Source organism: Phasianus colchicus, chromosome 16 (assembly GCF_987193195.1).
Source record: "Phasianus colchicus chromosome 16, bPhaCol1.hap1.1, whole genome shotgun sequence".
NCBI lineage: Eukaryota > Metazoa > Chordata > Aves > Galliformes > Phasianidae > Phasianus > Phasianus colchicus.
The window spans coordinates 15,497,160-15,508,594 of NC_143451.1; the positions used below are offsets into that span (position 1 = coordinate 15,497,160).

Sequence of the window (11,435 nt, forward strand, 5' to 3'; positions counted from 1 at the left end):
GCAGATGGTTTGCCTTTAATCTGAAATGACCCCACGTGCAGACACGTGGATAACGGCCGGTGGAGGCCGTGCCCAGTCAGGCACTAAGGATCACCTGCCTGCAGGGAAGGATGCAGCCCGCTCCAGGTCCCTGCGTGAACACGTTTACATTTATTTTAAAAATCTTGACTAGGAAATTAAGTAATACAAAAAGGAAGCCACAATAAAAGACGGCATTTACACACGAACTCCATGTCAGTACCGCTGACCAGAAGACGCTGAATGACTCCTCACTGCCAGAGGTGATCCTGGCTACGTATTTCAGTCAGAGGCCGTGCTAAAAGCCAGAGCAGCACCGAGCTGCTGCCGTGGAAGCGTCACAGAAGAGAAGCTCACAGAAGAGAAGCTGGCAGTCACTCAGCTGCAATCAGGTCCAGACTGGCTATGTGCCTCATCGTAGGCCTTCCGTGGGGGCAGTTCCAGGGATGCTCGATCTCACCCATGTGGGTAACCAGCTTTTTCATCTCCTGCGCATTCAGAGCAGTTCCAATCATCACCTGCCAATAACGTCAGAAACAAAGCCAACATTTTCTTACTCCATACTGACAACATACTGACGTACAGATAAGAGTAGTACTTCCACTACTACAGCAAGTAAATATTGTGCAAGACATTAGAAGGAAAAAGACCTGCAAGGTGATCAAAAGACAAAACAAGTATGTTCAGAAATGCACGAGCTTAAGCCAGAATATAAAATGGCCAGGATCCTTCTGAAGCCACACTAGAGAAAAACACAGGGAATAAAAGAATATTAGCTGCTGAAATCTAGTAGTAAAGAAACTTCCCCTGCAGTATATATGCAGATACAGCCACGTGTAATACACCAGAAAATACAGTTCTTATCTGAAAACAAACATCAAGTGCTGTACTTACAGATTTTCTGCAAGCTCGAGAAGCAAACATCTGTCTGACTCTGGAGGGCCTACACATGACCCCAGGGCAGTCACTTAACATGAAGATCAGCTCATCTATGTCTTGAGGACCAAATGTCCAGTTTTTGCTTGTTGGCAAGGATATTAATTTAACTCTCTGGGTAACAGGAGCTGAAAGATTTGCAATAATTAATAAAGAAACAAGAACATTACATGAAATTACTTTTTCTTAAGAGTAAAAACAGATAAACTACTTTGACACATTGATGTCCTCTGTCTGTGTGCCAACATTTCAATTTAGTCTTTTGATGAGATGTACAGCTAACCAAAGCAGTACAGCAGATATGCTCTTCTAACACTGACAAGAAACTGCTTGCAAACTTTTCATGACAAACACTTCAATTTCAAAAAGCAGATTTCTGTTGGTAAAAACTTAATTATAAATAGCATTTTAGGCAAAAATTGGAGATTCTGAAGCATAAGATACAGAACAATCTGTAGTGACTTCCCAAATGCCAGCAGTGCTGGCACACAATGCTTTCACAGTCCTCCTCCAGGAAGCTCTGAAATACACGTTACCCTGCGTTGTAGGAGCGTGGAGCTCACAGTTAATGTGATCAGTACACATCGAGTCAATGCTGAAGCAGTAAGGAAAGACACAGAATATTTCAGCAGTGCTATCTTAGTTTAAAATCACAAGGTTTACCATTTCCCTGTACCTAACCTGGCTGGGACCCACGAGTCTAAGAGCACAGGAAAAACATTTCAATATAAGACATCCAGGAGATGCACATTCTGTCACAAACCCAAACTCCATATTGTGACTATAAAGTCTGCAACGACTTTTTTTTAAGTGAGGTACTTTGCAATGTTCTCATAAACAGCACAAGAAGACTACAAAATGGTAAGCCTCACAAAAAACCATGTATACAATGATAAATCATTTCAATTTTTCTGCTCAGAGATTTTTGTATGCAAATTGGGATAAAATAATTCTGGCACAAACTCACCATTTTCATTTATCACAAAATCAAACCCGTTTTTTCTGAATATTTCCAGGTTTTCAATCAGTACTGTTTCATTTACAGCAGTTAAATTGAGATTTTGAGGCCTGAAAGAGAAAAACACAGCATTGCACAGGTACAGAACACAGAGTGCTTAAGGTACTGACACCAACATCACAACTCTCTTGGAAAACATCTCACTTGCTTCGTAAAAACTAACAATAACAAACCACACCATGAGCAGAGCACTGTTTCCAAGTGTTACTCAGCACAGTAAAACTACATTCCCTGTGCCTATAACCATCTCCAGTCTCACTCCAAAACCACACTCAGCAAATTGAGGCTGACATCAATCCTGCTGTGAAACCTCACTGACCATTTACTGGCTGCACAGCTACAATTATCTGCAGTTTATTGGAAATTTAATCTAAAGATTGATTCTTTGTAATACTGAATATAAAAATAACTTTTGCTGTAAATGTTTTGAATGTGTGAAATACTTAAATAAGAAAAAATCATACATATCATTCTAAAACACTTAATTAAAGTGATAAAATTGTTAAAACACTGAGAATACTTACACTATCAGCTTCTGGCCTTGAAGAACTGTGTGCTGTTGTAACATCTCAAAGTTGTATTTCTCATCAGTAGCATGTTGGTCAATTATGAAAAGATCAGAATTCAACTTGGCTATTATAAACCCTAAATTGAACTGGCCAATGATTTCCATTTTTGCAAACATTTCTTTACTGTATATAGGAAATATAAGCAAATCACAAGACAAGCCTCATCAGTTACCACGTTAGTATAAACTTCAAAACATCCTTTTTTCCCCTGCAGAACTTTACATGGAAAATATATACATGAAGTCTAATGGAAGCAGGATATGAATGCAGAACCTGGCGCTGACTGGTGGCACCACGTCTGGCAGAGAACAATCCAAGAGCAGACAAGATTTGCTCAACATTCACCCACTTTAAACATAGCCACTAATGGTAAGAGAATTAGAAGCGTGCAGGATGGTGATGGTGCACATAAACAGTACCAGAGGCAGCAGCGTGCTCTTAAGCCAGCTGACACATTTGACTCTTTGGAAAGAGAAGACTTTCTTCACCTTATTTAAAATCCAAAATTCACAAATTCTACACTGTTACTGCCCAATGATCATCTGAAGACAACTTATTTTCACCACCATCTCATCAAATTTCAAATTAATGAAGGAGAAATACGAGCTGTGCAATCTCTTAAGTGTCACAGACCTGGCATAACATTTCTCTGCCTGCACTGCAGATTACAAATTTTAGCTGAGCCATGTCTATGACATTTTTGGCCTTCATTTTAGTGTCTTCTTCCACATTCTGCTTGCACTGAGTTCCAACAACTGCAGACCTCTGCCAGGTAAAAGAGCTTGCCCAAATGGATGATTTAATGGCATAATGAGTTAGACAAAAGACATCTCCAAAATTAGAAAGTAGATGTAAGCCTTTCTCCCACCCTCCAAGACAGTTTTTATTTTTTCTCCTTAGCTGTTGTTATTAATTAGCGAATACAAGTTAAGAAGCTGAAAATACCTGATCTCTTTTCTTAATTCATCTTCTGCTACTTTATTTTCTCCAGGACTAATTTTTGCTCTAAATCTTCTGTAATTTTGTGTTTCTGTACACTTCTGTTGTTGCTGTACAATCTTTCTTACCCTTTCTGCTAAAGCTTTCATAGAGAATTCAAGAGGTACAGTTTTCTTTTTAACTTCCACCAATACATCAACACATGGCATATAGTTTCTGGTATTCTTCACTTCAGGATGCACACCTGCCTTGAAGTCATCTGCCTCACTTTTAAAACATTTTACTCTTGGTAAAGAATTACTGGCTTCTTGAGGTAAGTTAGTTTGGTTATTCCAGTCATTCACTCCATTTAATTTATGTTCAGTGCCTGAGACCTGAATGTCAGGTACCAATGATTTCTCACCATGTCCATCAGTCTTAAGACACTCATTTTGATGTTGTTCTTCTGAGCTACAGAATTCTTCTTCAACGGGATTATTTACAGTTTCACTAATGGCACAGCTCCCAGCCTCTGGTGTGTTATATCCAGCATCTGATCCAGAAGTGCTACAGAATCCAGAATCTGTATTTTCTTCTACTTTTCTCAAATATCTCTTTGGAACTGACATCTCTGACTTTGTCTCACGACAACTCTCAGAATCCTCACTCAAAACAGTCTTTGGAGTCCTCACAGTACTCAAAATGGTATCAAGTGACAGTTGTTTAGTAGAGCTGTGTCGCTGTTTTACCTTTTTAGGGCTTTGGAAATAACTCTCACTTTGATGGAGAGAGAATGACTCCCTTAATCTGGAAAGAGTCATTACTCTTTTTCCTTCGCTGCTTGGACTGTCAGTCTCAGAGCCATGTGACATTTCTACCCAAGGCTTTTCTGTGTCTTCATGAGGCACCTTCAGGTTGCCTAACAAAACAAGAATTAAAAATAATAAACAAATAAAGTCAAGATTATAAGTTATAAACTAAATTAACATAAATTGAATGATGTGCTATAGTAAAGGGAGTGAAAAGAAGTAGAAAAGCAGCAAATACCTCCAAAGTGCCCTTAAGCTGACTGAACAGGGGCTGAAATGCATTGCTATCCAATGGGCAAGGAGGGATGTGCTTAAGAAACTTAAGGAGAACGAATGTGGAGCATCTTTTCAAACTGCACCATAAGTCAGTCCAATCAGCACTCCTATTTATATTATCAAGAGTTTATGACTGAAAGACAATGGAAAGCAAATACTCTTCCACCTCAGTGGTTGCTATAAAAACCTGTGGGCAAGGAATTAATGAGCTGGCATGACAGATACTTGTACTGCATGTTATTCATAGATAATAAGAGGACTTAATTCTCTCAAATTGTCAGTCTGATGTGTCTTTTACCAGAGATAAGCCTAAAAGAAGTAATGCTCAGGCTGGAATTCTATACACAGAAAGGAAATTAGAAGAGTTTACATTGAAAAGAGTGAAAGTGAAGAGTTGTTAGCATAGAAAAACTGCCCTGAAAGATTATTCAGTGACAGGGAAACCAATGATCTCTGTGGTTATCATAAAAGAATCCAAGCTGGAAATCCAAAGAGAAACTTATATTCAAATTTCAATCTTTGTTTATGAGATTTCAACCACTCTTTCAGGAGGACGTTTAAATAAACCATGCTTCTGTCCAATAATCCTCACTGAGCCTTTTTCATTAGATCATGAGGTCTGTCAGCATTCTGATGTGCTCTGTGACACTTGTCATGGGAATACACACACACACACATATATATATACAAACAGTTTTAAAATTAAAAATAAAGTTAAAATCAGATACAACACTTCAGATATTCCTGTCTTTTAGGAAGGAAAAAATTGGCAAGAGCATAAAAGACATAAATCCTCCCTCTTCTCCTCTGAAAAAAGCAACATAAATCTTTCCCCCATATCAATGAGAAAATGCTTTCAGGCATTATTAATCAATTTTGTGCTAATGCAACAGTCAACTTTATGGGGAAAAAATGTTGTATTGGTAACTTAGGGTCTTCCTTTATTATAAGAAAGCTGATACATTAAAATATTATTAATGATCACATGAAGAAAGCTGCCCTGAAAGGCACTCAATTAAAAGCTAAACATTTTCCCCACTTCTTCTCCAGGTATTTAAAACACTTCTTCAATTCTCTACTATGTGTTATACACAGAACTTTCACATTTTGTGTCCTACCTGCAATGTCCAGAAGGCTCTGATTGACATTCAGTTTGTTAACATCACTACCAAACATCTCCAACAGAGAAGTTTTTAAAATTGCTAATAAAAGCTTTTCTTCTTGAAGCAAAATTTGTCTCTTGTCTGGAGTCACATTGATGTCAACACATTCTAAAAATCAAAAGCAAAACAACTGCATTATACATGGGGAAAAAAACCCAACCAACTCCTTCCTTCCTTAGATCAAAGTCCCTGCTGTTCTGCCCTCTAATTTCACAAAACTACAGTTAACATTCACAGTGTATCTGCAAATTAAACTTTTCCAACATCCCAGCAAACAGGATTTAATTCTGTGCAACGTAAGTTTTCTTGTATTGAAGCTGAACACAAATTTCCTTTTTCTCACTAGGAAATTACTTCAGAGTAGAGAAAAAGTAAAAAGGAAAAATTGGAATCACAGCTGAACTCCATCTCCCCTCACCAACTGTAGACCAAAAATATCAGAGTGGAGAAAGTCACAAAACAGAAGTTACAATATTCTCCAAATAACCGATGGTCTTTAAATAACTACAATTTATTCCTCAATTAAATTTTACCCTTTACAAAAAAGGTACTAAAAATTATTCGTAACTCACCAGAATCTACACAAATGTTAAGGACAATAAAAGGATACTGGTGTTTATTGTATAAGTGATAAACTTCATTCACAAGCTTGACAACCTGTAGAGGTGGAAAACAGTAAAAGTTGATACTCTTATCTTTTAGTTCAAACCAGGATGCTATTTAACTCCTTACAAAGCTAAAAGTGCCCCAAATCTCATCTCACACAATGCAGCTTTTATTCACACAGGGACCCAATGAAGACAAAATCTTAAGAGAGGAATTTACAGCATCAAGACACAACGATGTGTATCTGTTATTAATCAAGTGGTCTGCAGAAAGCACTAGGCAAGTTAATATTGCTGTTAGGAAAAAAAAGCAATAAAGCAGCTACTCACCTTTGCTGGATCACATGGACGCTGGTTGATAAAGAAAAACTGCCTGTCTGTTGTGCTCCTCCCAACACCATGATCACAGCGAGAAATGAAGCCCGTAATACTGTAAAATAACAACGTAGCACCAGTAAGGTAAATGGAAGAGGGAAGCTAAATATTTTTTTCTGAATCAGACCATTGCAGTTAAAACTGTTTTACTGTAACTAAACAGTGTTTAGAGAAACACTGTTACACAGTACCACACCTAACTGGGCTGGTTCTCCCCCTCCAGTTTCCTCTCTGACCAAGGTTTGCTGTTAAGCTCCAAGGAGGTATCAGAAAATTGAAAACACTGCTGACTGATTTAAAAGAATTTGCCATTTCTCTGCTCTGAAAGCAGAAGAGGCCGGCTGTGAAGTGGCATCGGTCAGATATCAATGCATCTATTTGTTAGCCTCACATGTAGTGAGGAGGAAAATAAAGTACACTTTAAAGCATAATTCACTGATTTACACCCATTTCCCACCATTTCTCAGTAACACTATCGAAGACACACAGATGGAATCACCCAGAACACTCAGTGGTGACATTCAGCAGCAGAGCACAGTAACACAGAAGTGGCTGGGACACAAGGAACAGCTGTCCTGCTCCTCCCTCTCATCTGACTACCAGAACCTCAGTCCTGAGTTCACTTCTTCAAAAAATCAGTTGATGTCCTTTTCCAAACACTATACTAACACCTATTATGCTGATCAGAGTTATTTTTAATACTGTTAACCACCCCACTTCCTTTTTTAATTTTTTTTTTTTAAGACTTAGGATTATGTTAAAACACCACTGGCAACAGTGGTTTTCTCTTCTCTGATCACCTATAAAGCTTTTCTGGAAGCTCTGTAGATTTGAGACCATATTCTTCACAAACAGCTTCATTGGGAGGCAGCTGAACAAAAGGAATCAGGCTCTGCAACTGAAAAATAAAAAAAAAAAAGTGAAATTTGTAGATTTTTTCTTCTGTTTTACTGCTACTTATTAGCCTAAAAACAGCCAACTCCAGCCCAGCAGAAGACAATAACACAGCTGATGAGTGCTGAAAACCTCCACATTTGCCTTAGTTATCTCACAGATCTTTACAATCAACCAAATATAGACAGAGAAACAATATTATTGACTCAAATTTGACTGTCCTGCTACCTACATATGACCTAATCTAGTTCTAATTAAAACCAAAAGGCAAAAAATAAGTTTTGCCACCTGTAGGGCGTGCAAGGAGTCAACATGTGCCACCTCCTTTATGATTTTTAAAGGTTTCCTGCATCCCCCCCTAATTAAGAAGGTCTTGGAAACTTCTCTTTCTAGCAATATTACTTCTCGTCAGTAAGACAGAATACCTGTTTTTTCCCAAATACTGCTCCAATGTTTTCCTTTAAGTGAAGACCTCCAGTAGTGGATACCACAGGGCTCTTTTTCCCTTGGCCAACTTGATTAGTGCAAATAATCCGCACTCCTTTTGAAATAATGCAGTATGCTTGCAGTATCTGGACCATTTTTGCATATTCCTATTAAGACAGAAAGAAAGTTCATGCTTACACAAAACATATTTTTAAAACAACATTGTGTTGATAACACCTGCCAGATCTGCACACAACACAGACTTCTTTATGTCCAGAGGTGGTGCCGTTTATTTCTTAAATACTTACAAACCACATTAAATGTGTGTACGTGAGAAATAACGTATTTAAAAACAAATGACATATTTGCAAGAGTGACATTCAGCCATATTTTAAATGTAGCATTCACCACTGTCAAAATACACAAAAGTGATGGCGATTTTGTTTCTTTTCAGCATTTGGAAATTTGAGACTGCACCTCCAAATGCATTCATTGCAAAACAGAAAAGGAGAAGAAGAAAACACATGGGAACACTTTCCTTGCTAGGGTCAGACTCGCTCAAATGAAGTCAGACTCATTCATGCTTGTCCTGATCAATGTCAGAGAACCGAGCAGTGAATGAGGAGGGGTGTGAGAGTCCTGTAATAACTTCTGAGCTGACCCACCTTTTTGATGTTCCTTTGAAATTCCTTATGTCGCACTGGCAAAGTATGAAATAACTGCTGTATGCTCACAGTTGTTCCTTGCTGCCGTGGATAAGGAGCTTTCTGGGTAATCTTACCATTGTGATCAAATACCAAACGAGTCCCAATCTTTGCAGACTTATGGCAAGTAGAAATGGTAACATCACTGATGGAAGGAAGCAGGCAACAGAATTACCCACTGAACATCTTCTTAATCATTACTTACAATCTCAACAGGCACAGAAAATACTATTTGTGTATTTTTCATTGTAGCTAAATTTCATCTCTAACAACTAAAAACTTACACTATTGTTTTCCTACCTACAATGCAAACATTTCTACTTGTATCCCTCTCCTTCTTCTCACATGAAATGCAAAGACAAAGTCTGGTTTTGTTGGACACCACATTCCTCCACTAACACATAACAGCATGATGTTCTTAATGCAAACTGTTCAAAAGCTGTGCTATATTAAACCTACAGTCTTCCTTGGAGGAATTTAAATAGAGTTTTTATGAATTGCAGTCTAGCAAACAGCATGTAGGACTTGCATACTGAAGTAACATAAAATTTTGTACATCAAAGGACAAATCAGATGCTTACAATTGTAGAATTGGATGGAAAAGACTTCAGGATGTCACACAATGTATGTCACACAAAACAGAGCTCACATTCAGTAACAGCAAGTTTCCACAGCCTCATTTTATCAATAACAGTAAGTTGAAAAGTTGGCTTCAGTTGTTTTAAGTACAGTAATTTTCTACTAGCAAGAATGCAGTGTTAATACCTTAATGCACACAATGAACTGAGAGCTTCACCTCGAAACCCAAACGTTTCAACGTGTGTTAGATCAGAAAAATCTTGTATCTTTGACGTATAATGTTTCAGAGCTGGAAAGAGATATTTAGAGTATAGATTTCACTTCCAAGTGACAGTCACACGAGGCCACACGAGTACATTTTGCATACATACAAGCAGCAAGAAGACTTCTGCAATTACTTTTCAACATACAGTGAGTAATAGCAACTAAACAAGACTTTCCCCTTCACAAGCTCACTTTTAAACCCTCAGACATCCCTGCTGTGCCACACTCACCATCTGAAATGGATACAGCAGGACTGGCACACACCACAAGGTGCCTCAGAGCAGCACACGTCAGCTGCTCCTGCCACCTATTTTACTCTGCAGGAAAACTGCAGGGCCACGCCGTGCAATGTTATACAGCAAACAGGCATGAGATCCTGTGCCACAACCACAGCCTGAGGAGGGCTCAATTCTATGCAATCAGCCCAGCGCCCATCACAGGTAACAAACTGCAGCCCTGGACCCTCCCTGTGCTGAACAGCAGAGAACGAGTTCACTGCCTTCCCGATAAACACAGCGAGCACAACAAGTAACACAGTAACTCGTGGTGAGAGAGATCTCTGATGGTTATGTGGAGGAAAACACAATGCAGAAAGAAAGCAGTTGCACTTGTCAGACAGCGCTGCTTCTGCTCCTGTTTTGCATGGCTGAAACGAGCAGACAGAAGGTTTGGCAGCCACGTGCAGCAGTCGGCTCCCATTCAGCACGTACTCTGTCCATAGTTCAGTTCCCATAAAGTCTGGCTCCTTCCGCAATGACTCACAACTCACATGAATAAATCCAGATGAACGTTTCTGGGACTCCTCCTCCATAATGACACCTACTGTTTGCTCCACTTAAACAAGCAATCAAACCAAGAACTCCTTCTGAGCTATAGCAAATACAACAAGAGCACTTCAGAAACCCATTAGAATTTCTAAAGAACAGCAATCATTATCTCACCGAAAATGTACCTCCAAAGCATCTAAACGTAAATTATAAAAGCCATTTAACTTACTTAATCCTTCAAAGTTTTCCTCTTCCACTCCACCTCCATTATCTGAAACCTCTATCAGCTCCGCCCCGTGGTCTTTAAGCCTTACATCTACAAACACGAGAAATGAAGTCGTTGAGCTCCGTTAACACACAGCGTCGGGTGTCAGCGCGGTACTTGGAATAACTCCCGCCGACGGCCGTTCTCCAGGACAAGTCTGAAGCAGCAGCCCCGCACCGGGACACCGGCAGCACCCACCGCATCCAGCGGGCGGGCAGGGCTGGGCTGGGGAGGGGAGGGCTGGGCTGGGGAGGCCCGGCTCCGCCCCGAGCCGCGCCCCGAGCCCCGCGTTTGTGGCGCCTGAGCGGAGCGCCGAGATGCGGGCGGTACCGAAAGCCCGCGCGGCCGCGAAGCTCCGACGGGAGGGCGGTTACCGATGCTGGTCGCTCCGGCGTCCAGGCTGTTCTCCACCAGCTCCTTCACGGCCGTGCCCAGGCTCAGCACCACCTGCCCCGAGCAGATCCGATGCACGGACTCGCGGTCGATGCGCCTGATGGCCTCGGCGGGCTCCGAGCTGCCAAAAGAGGGGCGGAGACGGGCGGGTCGGGGCGGCGCGACACGGGAACCCGCACGGCCGCCCCGAGCCGCGCGAGCCGGGAGGGGGAGAACCGAAAAGCCGAGGAGACCGCGCTCGCTCCCGGTAGGGGCGGGGAGGACCCGGGCCGCTCACCAGGGCGCGGCCGCCTCCATGGATCCCCGCCGCTCGCCGCGGCCGCCCGCAGGCCCGGCCCCGCCCCCCGGCGTTGCGCCCGCCCGGAACGGCGCCCGTCGCTCCCTGCCGAGTCACCGACCTCATTGGCTCGGGCCGGCCAATAGGAAGGAGGCGAGGAAACGAGGCGGGCGAGCATT

The 11,435-nt window shown here is 41.2% G+C and overlaps 1 protein-coding gene across 1 annotated transcript; it reads right to left on the minus strand.

Annotated features, from left to right (window-relative positions):
• Nucleotides 1-131: 131 nt before the first annotated feature.
• PMS2 (PMS1 homolog 2, mismatch repair system component) lies at nt 132-11,330 on the minus strand. Its single transcript, XM_031606973.2, has 15 exons — nt 11,257-11,330; nt 10,961-11,100; nt 10,551-10,637; nt 9,477-9,579; nt 8,673-8,856; nt 8,007-8,174; nt 7,488-7,585; nt 6,643-6,742; nt 6,280-6,364; nt 5,663-5,815; nt 3,487-4,378; nt 2,497-2,664; nt 1,922-2,022; nt 913-1,082; nt 132-536 (listed from the first exon to the last, which is right to left on the minus strand). The coding sequence occupies exons 1-15, from the start codon at nt 11,274-11,276 to the stop codon at nt 393-395; spliced, it is 2,613 nt and encodes an 870-aa protein (XP_031462833.1). The 5' UTR covers nt 11,277-11,330; the 3' UTR covers nt 132-392.
• Between the last annotated feature and the right edge of the window lie 105 nt (nt 11,331-11,435).